We start from the raw sequence: 14,144 nt of genomic DNA on the forward strand, positions 1-14,144 counted from the left end.
GGCCAGGGAATCCTGTGTGGCCCCAGTAGAAAATGCCCCTCCCCACAAAGCCTCCGGACAAGTAGCTGATGACCAGGAGCCAGGGTCCAGGAGAGCTGTATCGCCTACCACAGGTCCCTTCCCAGACCCACTGAACAAAGAGGCTGGTTATAGTGCCTGCTGCGGTCAAGCTGGCTGGGGACAGCCCATCACACGGCTGGGAGAAGAGGTAGAAAGTGGGAAGACTGCCTTGTGTTGCCTGCCAGGCCACCTGATGGAGGGTTTATCCAGGCTCTGAGGCACTGTGCAGTGTCCTAGTTGTTAGCATTTTACACTTCAAATGTGGCAGTGGTACACACTGGGTTAGACTGTGCCTAGCTGGGCTGAGCTCACTGGCTGCCTCGAGTGCTCCTTCCCATAGCCAGACACCAGGAACTTGAATGAGCTCAACAAAAGACCCTGAGTACCCTGGCTAGGAGGGAGGAAGATGCTTAACAGGGGAGACAGAGTGAGGGGTCTCAGAAAGCAGGGAATGCCAGCCAGTCTTGCGCAGGGAAAGCCGGTCTTGGACTGTATCCCACGGCGTCACTGGTGGAAAACACTGGAGGGCGGGGCCACATCCTCAAGGCGGAGGCAGGCCTGATGAAGAGCCAGCCCTCCTTTAGTTTCCGGGTCAGTCCTCCTCTTTGAGGGGTACCTGGGCTCACTGTGGGGGAGCAAGACAGGACACACACAGAAGTTACTTTTAGAGCCAAAGAGGAAGCCCAGTCGCAGGTAAAAATTAGATTTTTATTTGCGTCACCAGGATAAAGATTCCCTTTGTGGTTCAAGTCAATGTTCAGAGTCATTACAGGCCAGAAAGAACTGATCCCGAGCACAAGGCCAGGAGGAAGGGGACCAAACAGACCAAGGGAAGATGACAACCCCATAAAAAAGATGAGTGGGTGGCTTCACACACACATACACACCACACACGCGCGCACACACACACACACACAGATGAAATGTTGGACAGAGGCGAATTTCACAGGGTCACTTGTTTCCTTTTAAATACAGGCTTTGTGGGGTGGTACTTTTTATCTTGTGTCCAGCTATTAACAAAGAAAATGTTCCCTGGAGGGACGTGAGGGCGGAAAACAGGAAGCGGTGTGGGGAGAGTTCAAGTCCCTCACCACGGGGCTTCTCGCATTGCAGGATTGGCCCACAAAAGTTAAGTTCACAGTCTAGCCAAGGTGCCTTTCTTTTCCTGGGTTTTCACTGGCTGAAAGACGTTTCTGAAGGAAGAGACGTGGGTTTGGGGATCCTGTGCTCTTCTACGGGTGGATGCTTCTGGAAAAAGAATATGGACTCCAGCTGGGGCCCTCAGCACCAATAGATAGTTCCTCTTCCCTCTGCGGGCATGTGAGAGTCTCCCCCATTTCTAGGGCAATAGAAGAGCAGCTAGCTTGACATGTTGGGAAGGAGGCTCAGCTGACTGGAACCAGGCTGGGGGCACCTCCCAAGCACAGGCCCTCCGAGAGCGAGTCCCTGACCTCTGGTCCCTGGAACCGCATTGTGCTTTGAGATCAAGAAGAAATGGAATGGACTGGCTGACGCCTCCCCGGGGGCTCCTGATGCTTCGGCTCACCCAGGTTAGGGTCAGAAGGAAAGGTGAGCAGGAAGGAGGGTGGTCACTAGCTCATCTAGCAAGCCCTCGCAGGTTGTCCTGACCACGACATCGCTGACCTGACCAGTGCCTTCAGGTTCAAACCTCATCTGTAGCAGGGTCTGTGTGCAGGGACCCGATATGAGACTCAGAGTGAAGATGAGTCAGGAGACCCGGGAGAGATGAATGAAGCCACATGAGGACTGTCTCAGGCCCCAGGTGCAAAGGAGGAACCTGAGTTTAGCACCGGTCCAGAGATGGTGCTGCCTGCCAGTTGTGGAGCCCTGGACTCTCCCCCTGGCTCCAAGGACAGGAGAACCTCGAGGGAGATGCCACAGTGTGGGTGACTTGGTCCTATTGTACTTTGTAGCCTCAGACACAAGGACAGGAAAGCCTTCTCACACCTCCCCAGAGAGTGGGAGAAAGGATGGGGCCTCCCGTGTGGCCGGGAGACTGTTTTAACTTTCTGGCTTCTCAGAGCTACAAGCCCAGCCTTGTTCCAGGGATGGAAGGCCACAGGAGACCCAGGGACCTCTTCCCAGGGGAGCAGGAAGGAACAGCTCAGTTAACTCAAGTCCCAAAGGCATCCCTTGCTCTACCCTTCACAGCATGCTCCCGGCCAGGGAGATAAAGAGAGTTCCTGGAGGCTGGGGGGAGGTGGGAAGCAAACAGGCCTCGGGAGAACACCCTGTTCCCTCCTTCCTGCTGCTGCCCCTAGAACTAAGGCAAGAACTTGACCCAAGCTGTGCTTCCCAAGGAGTTCTTTGGCCACCCTAGGTGTGTGTGTGGGCAGGACAGCACACTCAGTGTGTGAAGGAACACACACAGGGTCAGGAGGGCGGACTAGCCGAAAGGTAAACTCACCACATTGGTCCCAACATAAATGAGGCCTAATACCTACCCCCGGGGAATGTGCAGAACCCCATCTGGAGGTATGAGGAATATGGGGCTCATCCCAGCCCTAGGATGTAGGGTGCCAAGGGAGCTAGGCCAGGGGTTCTGAAGGGCCTAAGGCAGGAAGTGAAGCTGGAAGCTAACCAATCCTCTCCTCCCCCACACAGGGTCTCACCACGTAGCTCTGGTCGCCCTGGAACTCAGGATGTAGACCAGACTGGCCTTGAACTCTGAGATCTGGCTGTCTCTGTCCCCCAAGTGCTGGGACTAAAGCTGTATGCCACTATGCCTGCCTAGCCTATCCGATCTCTTTAACGGGTCTCCCATCTCAGCCCATCCCTGTGAGCCCACCCTCCCCAGAACAATCCTGCCCTCCCCAGAGTGCCCAGCCTATTCCATCCAGAGAGAAAAAATCAATCAGTCGATTGGTCCAAGGGAAAATCTGCCGGAGGAAGGAGCCCGAGACAGAGTGGCAGAGCAAGGCTTGGGTTGGCAAAAGAAGCTGGAAGGAGGGGTGGGGATGAGGAAGCGGTGGCAGGTCTTAAGACAGAGACACTGAAGGGTGGGTGGGTCAGGCTCCAGGACAGACGTGATGCCATGGAATGCATTGAGAACAGAGGGTGGGGTAGCACAGGCAGGGCTCAGATGGCCTCCACGTAGTTGGCTGGCAGCATCCCCGTGTCGCCGGTGCGCTCCACGGTCCCGTACATCCAGCCGTCATCGATCTGCTGCACATTGACGATGGTGTCCCCATCCTGGAAGGAGACCTCGTCCTCGTCGGCGGCATTGTAGTCATACACGGCTCGGTACCGTTTCTGGGGATCACAGTCAACAGTCAGCCTGGGGACCGGATGGGGGCTCTCCCATACCCAGACCTTCCTTCACCAGAGCCGGGAGAGTGCTCAACCAAGTGGCTCCCAGACCCCTCAAGGACCTCAGGAGAACAATGAACCAGAAGATAGGGCTTGGCTTGGGGATGGCCTCTGCCATGGAGTGCCTTGTACCTGTTTCCACAGGCCAGCAGTAAAGTTCCATAGGCTCAACGCTAAGAGAGTGGTTTTAAAATGTGACTAGCCAGCCAGGCAGTGGTGGTGCACACCTTTAATCCCAGCAGTTGGGAGGCAAGGACAGGCAGATCTCTGTGAGAATGAGTCTACAGAGCAAGTTCCAGGACAGCCAAAGTTACACAGAGAAACCCTGTCTCCAAAATGCAAAACTCAAATAAAATGTGATACGCCACACTGGATGTGGTAACAGACACACAGATGCACACAACTGTGATGAACTCTCTTACCCCAGGGTCTCCCCAGTCCAGACAGATACTCACCCCGCCGCCACCTGGGGCACAACGCGATATGGAGACAGGGGCTGCAGGCTCCTTGTAGCCCCCGTAGGACTGGGTCAGCTGCTGCTGCTGGGGCTGCTGGTAAGCTAGAAGATGAAAGAGAGAGGACTCAGGAATTCTGTGTCTTCCCAAGTCCATCCCCCAGGCCCTAGGAAGCCAAAGGCATGACTTTTCAATCCCACCAGCCTTGTTCAGCAACCCCCTCCCCACAAAGGCTTGATGCCTAGGTGCGCACACTCATTAGGGTCTTGGACCTTCATGAGAGCTGCATGCCCCTCATACTGGGATCACTTTCCCAGATCCCCTGCACTCACACCCTGAGCAGAGACGGCAATGCGATTCTGAGGAGCAGTCCTACAGGCACAGGTGTGTGTGTGTGTGTGTGTGTGTGTGTGTGTGTGTGTGTGTGCGCAGCCACCTTTCACTGCCCCACTTCCCTGCCCAGAGCCCCCTCAGACTGCCCAGATCCCAGGCTGGCACTCACCAGGAGCACTGGTTGGGATGTGATGTGGCTGTTGCTGTTCCGCTGGCCTCCGGTAGCTGCTGCTGTCCTGGGGTTCTCGGCGCTCTGACTCCACTCCTTCACCTCCACTCGGTCCCATGCGGCTCTTTTCAAACTCCTCATGGTATTTGATCTGCAGTGCAGAAGGAACGGATGAAGGGCTCCATTGCCAGCCAACCAGTCCTCTCCCACTGCCACTCAAGCTGGGTGTGCTACCTATCATCCTAGCAACTGAGGCAGGAGGGAGGAGCTGGGAACTAAAGGCCAGTCTGAGCAACATAGTGAGACCCTTACACACCACACACACACACACACACACAGAGAGAGAGAGAGAGAGAGAGAGAGAGAGAGAGAGAGAGAGAGAGAGAGAGAACACAAGAGACTAATCCTGGAGAGCTACAGACAGACAGAATGTCAGCTGTCTAAGTAACCAAGTAACTTAACCACGACAAGCCTCAGCTAAACCTCTCTTGTTTTTCTTCCTTCCTTCCTCCCTTCCTTCCTTTCGAGACAAGGTTTCAGCACATAGACCAGGCTGCCCTTGAACTCAACAGATGTTCACCTGCTTCCTGGCTTAGATAGACCTCCTTAAAATGGATTGCAGATGTGTATGCTACAAGTTACTACAGAGGTAACGAGATAAGAGCCAAGTTCATGCAAGGACCGGCTTTGTGTCTTGAGGGCTGGTTCTATAATTCAGGTGATGGAGTGCTTGGTCTATTACAACATGCACAATGCCCCACATTCTGCACAAAATCAGCCGTGATCTATACCTTTAACAGCAGCACCTGGCAGGCAGGGACAGGTGGATCTGAGTCTGAGGCCGGCCTGGTCTACACAGCCAGTTCCGGGATAACTAAGACTGCACAGTGAGACCCGATCTCAAAACGAGCAAAAGTTCAAGACCATCCTTGGCTACACAGAGAGAGCAGAAGGTGAGGGAGGAAGGGGCATGTGGTAGGGGCTGAACCTTTCTAGCTCCCGCTATGGTCAGTCCTAACCACCAGAGTCACGCCTTAGGTTCTCCCTATGGTCAAGCCCTGTGGCACATGCTGGGTTACTATTGCAGGCTGCTCATTTTACAGGATCAGAATGTGACACAATTGTGCCAGCCCCTGTGCCTGACAAAAGACTGGTGGAATACTCCCTCGAGCAACGTTAGCCAATCCTCAAGAGCACATATTCCTTTAAGGATAACACAGAAACAGCACTGTACTGACAGAGTGTATCCTGGAAAATGTGCACAAGCAAAACTATTGACGCAGCAGGTGGGCCCAAAGTTCTAAGTGTGCTTCCCACACCCTCGGGGGACACACCCTCACCTCCCCGCTCTTTCTGGTGGGGAGACCAAGCAAGGGGACAGGAGAACTCCAGTTGAAGGCACGAGGCAGAGACAAGCTGCTCCTCATCCCGGGGAGAACAGTGCCTGACTGTTGCATCCTAAAGGGGCCTCAACTCTGCCCTGGAGGCTATTCCTTGCTTGTTTACCAGGACCCTGGCCTGCCTTTTCCTGACTCTGGAGAATGACAGTGGAAAGGAGGAGTAAGGGAGCTGGGCAAAGCCCGTTTATTTTCTTAGGACAGAAAAGAAAGAAGTGGGGCTGGAGAGATGGCTCAGAGGTTAAGATCACCGACTGCTCTTCCAGAGGTTCTGAGCTCAGTTTCCAGCAACCACACAGTGGCTCACAACCATCTGTAATGAGATCCGATGCCCTCATTCTGGCCTGCAGGCAGAACATTATACACATAATAAATAAACCTTAAAAAGGAAAAAAGAAAAGGAAGAAACGGAGCCCTGGTGAGGGCTGTGACCGTCCACTCTCCACGCATTCTCTGCTGCCCCCTCTCCTAGCATTCTCTGTGCACAGTTGGCAAGAGACACGGAACTGTGGTCAACAGGGATCACCTGGATCACCACCACTGGCTAAATATAATGGTTATTACTGTAGCCCGGGCTGGCAAGGGCAGCAGCTGGCATGGAGTGTGGGAGGAGTGTCAGCTAGAGGCAGGGAGCTGCTCACTCTCAGAGTTTGGGTGGAGAGTAAGACCTCTCCTTTTCACGCCCAGATGGTGAGACAGGCTGGGATAAGACAACCGGCTCCGGCTGGATTCACACTCCACAGGGTAAACCCCTAACACCACCTAGAAGGGCACCCAGGCGTGAGGTCTGCACAGAAGCAGGGTAAAGGAGGAAATCCCTTCAGCTCCAGTTCCTTATTGCTCCATGGCCAAGGAGCGAACAGGTCTGCACCTAAGCCCTGGGTTCCAGCTGGTGGCTGCAGAGCAGATGGCCCTGCATGAAAACCTTTCCCTGGGTGGGGCTCTGTGTTATCAACGGGGTGAAAGGGAGCTTTAAAATGCCTGCAGGAGCCGGGCGGTGGTGGCACACGCCTTTAGTTCCAGCACTTGGGAGGCAGAGGCAGGTGGATCTCTGTGAGTTCAAGGCCAGCCTGGTCCACAGAGCAAGTTCCAGGACAGCCAGGGGCTATTACACAGAAAAACCCTGTCTTGGGGAAAATAATAATAATAAACCAAAAAACGGAAAGGAAGAAAGAAAGAAAGAGAGAGAGAGAGAGAGAGAGAGAGAGAGAGAGAGAAACCACGCATGTGGGGCCCACAGCTCCTCCTCCACAGCAAGGGCTCTTGGGGAACACAGGGCTCCATCACTGTCCTATAGGCTCACAGGGTAGTAGGCCCCGCCCACACTCATTCTTGAAAGACTGGCAATCTGCACTGTTTACTACTGCCTTGCGTCTTCACTCATAAGGGAGGCAGCAGTACCACCTACTCCCATGTAGTCCTGGGGATGCCCATCAGTGCCTAAGGCAGGTGTGTGGACACCTGTGTTTCCACATTAGCTCCACCCACCGTACTCCTTAAAAGTCATTTCGTGCTGCTAGGCATGGTGACATACTCTTACAAACCTAACACTCAGGAGGTGAATACAGGAGAATGCCACAAACTTTGACGGCCAGTCTGGTCTAAACAGTGAGCTCTGGGCCCGACAGGGCTACATAGAAAGACCCTGTCTTTAAAAAAAAAAAAAAAAAAAAAAAAAAAGCTGGGCAGTGGTGGCACATGCCTTTAATCCCAGCACTTGGGAAACAGAGGCAGGCGGATCTAGGCCAGCCTGGTCTACAAGAGCTAGTTCCAGGACAGGCTCCAAAGCTACTGAGAAACCCTGTCTCGAAAACAAAAACAAAAAAAATGTTTAAGATGTGTGTAAGATTAGATCCCAAAAGCTCAGGCACGGTAAACAGTAGCAGCCTGAGCACAAGACGTCTTCATCCTCCCTTGACCCACAGACGCCATTTGCCATTGTCAAATCAATAAATATTGGCATATCAGGCAGTGGTGGCACACACTGGAGGCAGAGGTAGGTGAATCTCCGTGAGGCCAGCCTGGTCTACAGAGCGAGTTCCAGGACAGTCAGGGCTACACAGAGACCCCTGTCTTGAAAAAGCAAAAAACAAAACAAAACAAAAATATTGCCAACCTTAACATCTGCACAGCTCTTCACACCAAGGTCATAAAAGCATCCCACGCATTATCTCCCTGGCCCGGACAACAGCCACCCTAAACTATAAGCAGGGAGGGGGCTTTTCAAGGTGTCCTCTGACCTCCACAACACACAAGCTAAGTAAGCGATAATTCAAGACGGAGACACACTTTCATTTTCATTTCAGAGAGGAGGGGGAGGGGAAGGGCTTGGAGAGCTCCATGATGGGATCTCACTGGGACAGCGGACACTGGGGACAAAGTCCCAGGTAGACAGACAGGACTTTGCCTGAGAACAAGCGCAGGGCGGAGCTGACTGCACGCCTACCCATCACCCTCTCTTCTGCCCAAACACTGAGGGTACCTCTAGCCCCCTCAAAATGGGAGGACCTAGATCTGCAAACAAGAAGGGGAAGCATGGGGCAGAATGGCTGAAAAGCGAGACCCTGCTCAGGCTGGCCACTACCTCTACTTTCTCTCCAGCAAAACAGGGAAGCTGCGTGACTGCTCCTGGCCCACTTAGAAGTTTCTTAAGCAAACAGGCAAAGCAGCATCCTCCAGACGGGCCTGCGACCGTGACTCACGTGTGACTCTGATCCTTTCGCTTTCCCTCACTCTATTAGTTTATGTGTGTGTGTGTTTTGTCACATGTCACATGCTTGGTGCCTTCAGAGGTCAGAAGAGGGCATTGGACCCCCTGCAACAGGAGTTACAGGTGATTGAGAGCCAGCATGTGGGTGCTGGGAACCAAATTAGATTCTCTGCAAGAACAATAAGTGCTCCCCACAGTTCTGATCCTTTTTTGTGTGTGTGTGTGTGGGGGGGGTAACCCTGACTGTCCTGGAACTCGCTCTATAGACCAGACTGGCCTCAAACTCAGAGAAAGAGCAAATGAGGACAGACGAGGTCCAGGGCCTCTAGGTAAGGAAGCCAGTCATCTACTGTCCCATGAGGTCTCCACGCATGTGGGTTTAGTGACTAGGGCTGAACGACTCTTATTGGGCAAGCCCTTGGTGTGACTAGGTGGGTCCCCTCCAAGGCTGGCTGGCTTATGTTCTGCTTTCTGAAGCACCTGCTTCCTGGCTGCGGTGGAAAAGTCTGACTGGCCATATGTCTGTCCCCACATGACGCTGCGTCATGGCTTAGCCAGTAACATCACGCTGTAAATGGAATAATCGGCTTGCTCTCCTGAGCCTGCCCTTCTGTGAGGGAGGCAGGGTGCAGTCCTACTTTGTGCCCTACTATATTACTCCTCTATTTTTCTCCCCTAGGCCAAGAATAGCATTTCATGACTGTCCTCATTCCACAGATGGGGAAACCAAGGCTGAAGAGACAGGGAAGTTAAACAGGCTACAACAGAACCTACTACTAACCTAAGAGCCTTAGTTCTGAACCACCATGTACTATGGCTTCCGATCAGAGACTCGTGTCCCACCCCACCTGAGACAGGGTTTCTATGTGTAGCCTTTGCTGTCCTAGAACTCACTCTGTAGACCAGGCTGTCCTCAAACTCAGAGACCCACCCACCTCTGCTTCCTGAGTGCTGGGATTAAGGGCGTGCACCATCACCGCCTGGCTTTTTTCTTTATCTTTAAGTGGTACTGCAGATCAGGCCCAAGAGCTCACGTAAGGGAGGCAAGTGTTCTACCATGGCTTGACACCCCTAGTCCTTGATTTGTACAGCGGGAGAAGGAGCTGTTTCTGTGCCTGTGACAGTGTGGCTCAGCTCACAAGGGGAAAAAGACACAAAATCGGGGCTGGAGGTACAGGCGTGTGAACAAGGGAAAGCAAGGCTTCCACAAAAGGCTTCAGCAAAAAGCCATTACTTATTCATTAAAGTCCTCAGCGAGAGTGGAGAGATGGCTCAGTGGTTAGGAGCACTGGCTGCTCTTCCAGAGGACTCGGGTTTAATTCCCAGCACCCACAAGGCCCCTCACAACTATTTATAACTCCAAGATCTGACACCCTTACACAGACATATAGGCAGGAAAAGCACCAATGCACATAAAATAAGAATAAATAAACTATTTTTTTTTTGGTCCTGTGGAGCCGACACAGGACCTCCAAAAATTGATTAGGATCTTGTTTATAGATACAAATTTATAATAAACTATTTTTTAAAATTAATAAAGTCCTGAGCAATCTGGAGCAAACACGTATGTGAACTTTAAGCTTCTGTACACAGCACAGGGCCAGGGCACACGTCCAGGAAGACAGAATTGTAAGAGATATACAGTTCCCTCCCTCCTCTCCCCCGGAGATGCACTCACGGCCTCATACATGCTAACTCCACAGTCTGCCTCAGAGCCGACCACCTTTTCTCAGTGTAGAGGAGCTAGCTCTGCCTCTGAACACTGACAGCTCATCACTGAGGTGCACTCAGTATGCCCCCAGCAGTCACGTGACTACTTTTACTTTTACAAAGGAGTAAACTAAAGCTCAGAGCAGTCTAGCCACTGTGAACGGGCAAGACTGGAGCCCTCACGCCAGCCGGCATGCCCACGTCTCCCTCACCCTCTCGCCTTACACAGCAAATATCATCATCCCAGGAGGACAGGCACTGGTTTTCAACCGCTCCATCTATAGGACGGCCTGACCTTTGGGAACCTGTCATTAGGCGCTAATCTGGGAAGGGACGAGCCACACACAGGGATGTCATTTTCGAACCACACTACAGGGTGGCTCTGCACAGCAGCCTTCCCAGAGTTCTGCTGGAGGTTGGCACAACTTAGTCACAGTTCTGCCTGCGGTTTAAAGTTCCCTCAGGGTTCTGGGACACAGCCAGGCCTGGCGTTCTCTGACTGAGGGGCTGGTGAAACCTTTGGAGTTGAAGTGACAACTCTCTCTCAGTAAGGCTCACAGTAAGCCAGGGGATGTGTTTACAATGCTGAATCTCCGGCTCCAGGCCAGGGGTACCAAACCGGAATGCTGGGGGAACAGAGAGCCGGCATTTTCACCAAGTGCTCTATGATAGCCGGGGACCCTTTGTGCATACAGGGAGAAAACTGAACCCATGGGTCCTTGTGCATGCTAAGTGCTCTACCACCGAGCTACAGCCCAGCTGACTTGGGGGTGGGGGGTTCTGACAGAGAAAGACTTTAAGCAAAGGCTTCTAACGTCCTCCCAGCTCAGGCTCCGTCTGGTGGCTCTGAAAGCCCAGGTCAGGTTCAAGGTACCTCCCCCAGTTCAGAACCAGGACAATCAGCTAATTGCAGCCCTGAGGTGGCTGATAAGATGCTATCTAGCTCCCATGTGGATATCTTGGACACAGCCAGTGTTTTGTTACCAGAGCTTCTCAGGCATTAATGTCTCCACTGTGCGATAGCAGGGTGCAGGAGGGCAGGTGAAACAGACTGGGTGTCAGAAACCTCCCAGCACGGGATGTAGGGAAGACCAGGACTTCACTGTCTCCCCTGAGTCTCCAAACTCACAGGAAAGAATGCCCCAGAAGTTGGCAGCATCACCTGGAGGTATCTCAGGACACAAAGCTACAGGTTCCAGCCCTGTGAGCCATTTCACGGTTTCCCAATCACCCAAGACCAGACCACTTCCCTCCTTTCCGTCTAGGGAGAGCTCCCTGACACACCCTTTGGCCCTTTGTGTGGTCTGAGCCAGAAAGGAAACTCCAGGGCTTGTGAGTCTGGCCCAGGCTGGAAGAGGGTAACTGTAAGAGGGTTTCTTGCCGGCCAGACAGGGCCTGAAACAATCTGAGGCTCACTCTCCAGCCCAGGAGACGCAGTCCATGTCCTCAGGCAGTTCATTTTAGACTTCAGCTCAACAACTGGGTTGTAAAACTCACTTTTGGTTAGACTGTCCCTGGCGGGTTTTTTTTTATGAAACAAGAACAGAAAGTATCTGAATGAGCACTCCAACTACAAAGCACTTATTCATAACAGTGGTTTCCTTTTTTCCTCTTTTTGATGCTGAGGAGGGCACTCTGGGCCCAATGCATGCTGGGTGAATGTTTCACCACGAAACTACATGCTCAGTCCTCCTTCAGGAAGTTTTCTTTGTTTCATACAGGCATGGCTTCAGCCTCTTGATCTGTGCCTCAACCTCCAGAGAGGCTCCGGCCTCTCCTGCCTCAGCCTCCCAAGAGCGGGGATTACAGGCATGCACCACTAAACAAAGGAATTTTTTTTTTCTAGACAGAGGGCAAAATTTGAAAGCTATTACCCTGGGCAGAGGCAGTTCCGTCTCAGCCCTGTGTTTATGGAATCTCCCTGACCCTCCACTGTAGCTCACCAGGGGCACAGCCCAGCTAGCTTATGAGGGTGGCAGGATGGAGAGGGTTGTGGAACCTAGAGAGTGGGAGTGTAGATGGGCCATCTGAATCTGGATCCTATCCACCCATCCCCAGTCCCTCAGCCCAGAGTGACAGGGGCACCTGGTGGACCCTTTCCTGTTACAGACAGAAGGACAACAGCCTGCCTCGTCCTTCATTTATAGGAGTCTTGCTGCAGCTGACTGGGCATGTTCTAAAGTTCCGTGCCCAGGCACGTGCCCGTACTCTGTGATGTCACTCACGGCAGCACCAGACTCCCACGTACACCAAGTCAGGCCCCTGCAAGCCCAGAGTCACCCCAGCTGCTAGTCTGTGGCTACGCAAAGGAGGAAACTGAGGCCCGTTCTCTAACCCCAGATGATCTGAGGGACCACACAGAGATTGTCACCACACCACCCACTCTCCACGCCCGCCCATCTAACAGCTGACACCCAACAGACACCAGTGACCAGCCCCAGCTCCGGCCTGAAAAGGCCTGGAGGTGGGTGTAGGGCTAGCCCGCGGGCAGCGCCAGCTGGGTTTTCACACAGGAAGGAAGAGCAAGCTGAGGTGGGAGGCTGGCGAGGGAGGGCGGAAATGACTGCAGTGTTAGCACCAGAGGCAGACAGGAGGCTCAACCCCCCCAACCCCAGCTTTGACCCTGGTGCTAAAGCAAACATCTGATCTGTACTCTGATCCCCACCATGCCCAGGCGGTGAAGGGAGCCTGCTCTAGAGAGCGGAAGATAACTCCACACACCACACACACACACACACACACACACACACACACGCATGCACGCACGCACTAAAAGGCCAGTCTCTTCAAGGAAGAAATGCTACTTGGGCAGAATGCCTAGCAAAGAGGGGGAGCAAAGAAAAGGCACTTGGGAGCCTCCACTTCTCCCTTCCCTCTCTCTATTCAAACCACCATCGCCCAGGCCCTCCTAGGGAGCAGATGAGAGAGGAGGACAGTTTGAGTAATGTAACAGGGGGCAGAAGCTCACATTGCTGATCTGGTCCTGGGTCTTCTTGATTCTCTGTAGCTCGGGTGTGTCTGCCACCACGCTGAAGCCTTTGCCCTTGTTCTTCTCAAACTCCTCCTTGTAGCGCACCTGGAGGCCAAGAGGGAAGAGACAAGCCTGAGGTCAGGAGGAATGCGAGGCTAGGCAATGTCCAGCCTGAGGCAGAAACCCCCATAGAAAGCAGAAGCCTGAGGCAGAAAGGGTCAGAGCAATAATAACCACCTATCTAGAAGGTTCTGAGGGAAGGTCACACACTGAATGCCTGCCCATAAAGAAGCAACTTCTTGGGGCTAGAGAGATGGTTAGTTATGAGTACTGTCAGCTCTTCCAGAGGACCTGCAGTGAGCACTTAGAACACAAAATAAAGATGGAGGCATTCCTGACATCAGAACATGCTCACACCAGAAAACATCTGGGCATGGTGGTCCATGCCTTTAATCCCAGCACTCAGGAGGCAGAGGTAGGTGGATCTCTGTGAGTTTGAGGCCAGTCTGGTCTATAGAGAGAGTTCCAGGACAGGCTCCAAAGCTACAGAGAAAGCCTGTCTTGAAAACAAAACAAAAAACAAAACAACAACAACAAAAAACCAAGGAAAACACACACACACACACACACACACACACAAACCCAGAAGTCTGCAAAGATGAACTCCGGGCAGTTTGGGAGACTCTGGCTTCCAGTGTACCTCAGTGCACACAAGCCGTGAACTCTAGTGACAAAGAACCCTTTCAAATGAACGGAGTTCCCACCAGGATCCCAGGCCTCTGCCTGGCTCTGACCTTAGTGACTTTGGTGACCCCTGAATGTCAGACTCCCTGGTTGACCTGGCTAAGTATAATTGAGGCCTTGAGCAGCTGTCTTTTCCCCAGCAGGGAACAAGGTGGCCTGCTGTGCAATAGGCTTGCAGAGGACTTGCAACCTGCTTATACCAACTCTGCTCACTGTGAATGGATGAATATCCAGATAGCCGTGGATCTCCACACTCACTGTGAGT

The 14,144-nt window shown here is 52.8% G+C and overlaps 1 protein-coding gene across 2 annotated transcripts in view; it reads right to left on the minus strand.

The window, feature by feature from the left end:
- Positions 1 to 747: 747 nt before the first annotated feature.
- Positions 748 to 14,144, minus strand: part of Lasp1 (LIM and SH3 protein 1) — a 38,662-nt gene continuing 25,265 nt past the window's right edge. For both annotated transcript variants that reach the window (XM_005368308.3, XM_013354188.1), the window contains 4 exons: positions 13,133 to 13,240; positions 4,348 to 4,498; positions 3,846 to 3,949; positions 748 to 3,333 (listed from right to left, as the gene is read on the minus strand). In XM_005368308.3, coding sequence (XP_005368365.1) covers positions 3,160 to 3,333; positions 3,846 to 3,949; positions 4,348 to 4,498; positions 13,133 to 13,240 — 537 coding nt within the window. In that variant the 3' untranslated portion in view covers positions 748 to 3,159. The remainder of the gene's footprint in view (positions 3,334 to 3,845; positions 3,950 to 4,347; positions 4,499 to 13,132; positions 13,241 to 14,144) is intronic.

The sequence above is a fragment of the Microtus ochrogaster genome, unplaced genomic scaffold (assembly GCF_000317375.1).
Source record: "Microtus ochrogaster isolate Prairie Vole_2 unplaced genomic scaffold, MicOch1.0 UNK31, whole genome shotgun sequence".
Taxonomy (NCBI): domain Eukaryota; kingdom Metazoa; phylum Chordata; class Mammalia; order Rodentia; family Cricetidae; genus Microtus; species Microtus ochrogaster.